General features: G+C 51.9%; 1 protein-coding gene across 1 annotated transcript in view; it reads left to right on the top strand.

Moving 5' to 3' along the window:
• The window catches only part of cdk5rap3 (CDK5 regulatory subunit associated protein 3), a 121,720-nt gene extending 118,634 nt beyond the window's left edge, over positions 1 to 3,086 (top strand). The window contains exon 14 of the mRNA XM_073071816.1: positions 2,896 to 3,086. Coding sequence (XP_072927917.1) covers positions 2,896 to 2,961 — 66 coding nt within the window. The 3' untranslated portion in view covers positions 2,962 to 3,086. The remainder of the gene's footprint in view (positions 1 to 2,895) is intronic.
• Positions 3,087 to 3,296: the final 210 nt, after the last annotated feature.

Below are 3,296 nucleotides of genomic sequence, written 5' to 3'. Positions count from 1 at the left end.
TTTAACTTGCCTATGCCTGAAGTACAGGCGTCCCCCACTTTACGAACGTTCGCTTTACGCCGCTTCACTTTTACTAAAGACCACCGCTAGTCTCCGCATTACAAAGAGGATTTTCACCTTTACGAAAACGCCTCCCGTATAAATCAATGGTTCTTCGCTTTACGTCACTTCGGGTTAAGAAAGGTTTCATAGGAACGCTCTGCCTTTGTAAAGGGAGTGGGGTGGGGGGGACACCTGTATATGGTCTTGTTATTTAATGTGTTAATTAAGAAACACGTACATCACTACATCACAAATATGCTTATTTTAAAAAAATATTTTGACAACTGCATGTCAATAAAACTGCTTTCTTCTGTAATCCTAGGTATTGTGTGTGTGTGTGTGTATATGTGTGTGTGTGTGTGTGTGTGTGTGTGTGTGTGTGTGTGTGTGTGTGTGTGTGTGTGTATAAAAATATATGTATATGTATATATATAATATATATATATTTAAAAATATTATTCTGAGAGGAGGTCTACAGACTACAAAGGGATCCATGACATAAAACGGGTCACAAACCACTGGTTTAAAATTTATGGTGCAGCAACACGGATAATAGAGGGAGGGTGGGGAGGACTGACTAGAACGGTCGGGGGGGGGGAAGAAACTTTCAAGATGATGCGAGGTCTTTGTGTTGTAGTGGCCCCCCCACCCCCGGTAGAACTTTGCTGAAGGGAGCTTTTGGAAAAGGCAGTTGGCTGGGTGGTTTAGGAAGCGAGTCGGTAAGTTTATTTTCAGATGACGCGCATGTCACCGTGCGCGCTACCCTGAGGTTCGTTCTCCTCCGGGCTTTCACAGTAAACGCAAAGAAACACACGGGAGTCGATGGAAAGCCAGACGTGACAGAGACGGACAACAGCCAGCGTGCAAAAGGGGTAATAACTGTTCCCAAACCTGGTGGTGTGGCTCCTGAGGCTCCTGTACCACCTCCTGATGGTTGAGGGGTAATAACTGTTCCTGAACCTGGTGGTGTGGGTCCTGAGGCTCCTGTACCTCCTTCCTGATGGTTGAGGGGTAATAACTGTCCCTGAACCTGGTGGTGTGGGTCCTGCGGCTCCTGTACCTCCTTCCTGATTGTTGAGGGGTAATAACTGTACCTGAACCTGGTGGTGTGGGTCCTGAGGTTCCTGTACCTCCTTCCTGATGGTTGAGGGGTAATAACTGTCCCTGAACCTGGTGGTGTGGGTCCTGAGGTTCCTGTACCTCCTTCCTGATGGTTGAGGGGTAATAACTGTCCCTGAACCTGGTGGTGTGGGTCCTGAGGTTCCTGTACCTCCTTCCTGATGGTTGAGGGGTAAAAACTGTCCCTGAACCTGGTGGTGTGGGTCCTTCGGCTCCTGTACCTCCTTCCTGATGGTTGAGGGGTAATAACTGTCCCTGAATCTGGTGGTGTGGGTCCTGAGGCTCCTGTACCTCCTTCCTGATGGTTGAGGGGTAATAACTGTCCCTGAACCTGGTGGTGTGGGTCCTGAGACTCCTGTACCTCCTTCCTGATGGTTGATGGGTAATAACTGTCCCTGAACCTGGTGGTGTGGGTCCTGAGACTCCTGTACCTCCTTCCTGATGGTTGAGGGGTAATAACTGTTCCTGAACCTGGTGGTGTGGGTCCTGAGGCTCCCGTACCTCCTTCCTGACGGTTGAGGGGTAATAACTGTCCCTGAACCTGGTGGTGTGGGTCCTGAGGCTCCTGTACCTCCTTCATAATGGTTGAGGGGTGATAACTGTTCCGGAACCTGGTGGTGTGGGTCCTGAGGCTCCTGTACCTCCTTCCTGATGGTTGATGGGTAATAACTGTCCCTGAACCTGTTGGTGTGGGTCCTGAGGCTCCTGTACCTCCTTCCTGATGGTTGAGGGGTAATAACTGTCCCTGAACCTGGTGGAGTGGGTCCTGAGACTCCTGTACCTCCTTCCTGATGGTTGAGGGGTAATAACTGTCCCTGAACCTGGTGGTGTGGGTCCTGAGGCTCCTGTACCTCCTTCCTGATGGTTGAGGGGTAATAACTGTTCCTGAACCTGGTGGTGTGGGTCCTGGGGCTCCTGTACCTCCTTCCCAATGGTTGAGGGGTAATAGCTGTACCTGAACCTTCTGGTGTGAGTCCTGAGGCTCCTGTACCTCCTTACTGATGGTTGAGGGGTAATAACTGTACCTGAACCTGGTGGTGTGGGTCCTGAGGCTCCTGTACCTCCTTCCCGATGGTTGAGGGGTAATAACTGTCCCTGAACCTGGTGGAGTGGGTCCTGAGACTCCTGTACCTCCTTCCTGATGGTTGAGGGGTAATAACTGTTCCTGAACCTGGTGGTGTGGGACCTGAGGCTCCTGTACATCCTTCCTGATGGTTGAGGGGTAATAACTGTTCCTGAACCTGGTGGTGTGGGACCTGAGGCTCCTGTACCTCCTTCCTAATGGTTGAGGGGTAATAACTGTTCCTGAACCTGGTGGTGTGGGACCTGAGGCTCCTGTACCTCCTTCCTGATGGTTGAGGGGTAATAACTGGTCCTGAACCTGGTGGTGTGGGACCTGAGGCTCCTGTACCTCCTTCCTGATGGCTGAGGGGTAATAACTGTTCCTGAACCTGGTGGTGTGGGTCCTGAGGCTCTTGTACCTCCTTTCTGATGGTTGAGGGGTAATAACTGTTCCTGAACCTGGTAATGTGGGTCCTGAAACTCCTGTACCTCCTTCTGGTTGCTACAGTGATGGTAGACTACACCTCCCAGAATCTCGGGACAGCCGAAGGCTTCAGACGTTAAATGTGATATATCTGTGTGATATTCCAGTTCGGCGTGTGGCTCCGTTAGAGCCTGTCTCGGCGTCAGTGCAAGTTGCTAAGTCCCCGTCTCCGTTGTCTGTGCTTTCAGATCGAGACCGATATCTCCAAGCGCTACGAGAACCGGCGGGTGAACCTGATGGGCGTCCTCGTCTGACCTGTCCGCCCGGCCGGCCGAATCTTCGCATGTCTATTTATTTGCTGCCCGCCTGAGGAGGAGACGGCCTGCGCAGGAATGCGGGGCGGGGGGGGGGGGGGGGGGGGGAGATCGGACCAGGCACATAACACACAAAAAGGACATTTTGGAATGGTCGCCCTGTCCCCACCAACAATAAAGCAACTGAACCGACAGCCCTCTCGCTCTTGTGGCTGAGCCGCATTTTATTATCCTCGCGCACAAGAGGGACGGCCTGGGCGCCCCCCCCCGTCACCGTCACCGTTCTGCCCAGAGAAATGCTGCTGCTTTTACAGAATTAGCTTATCCTTAATGGA

This window comes from Hemitrygon akajei, chromosome 18 (assembly GCF_048418815.1).
Source record: "Hemitrygon akajei chromosome 18, sHemAka1.3, whole genome shotgun sequence".
NCBI lineage: Eukaryota > Metazoa > Chordata > Chondrichthyes > Myliobatiformes > Dasyatidae > Hemitrygon > Hemitrygon akajei.
This window is presented reverse-complemented; position numbering and strand designations above follow the sequence as displayed.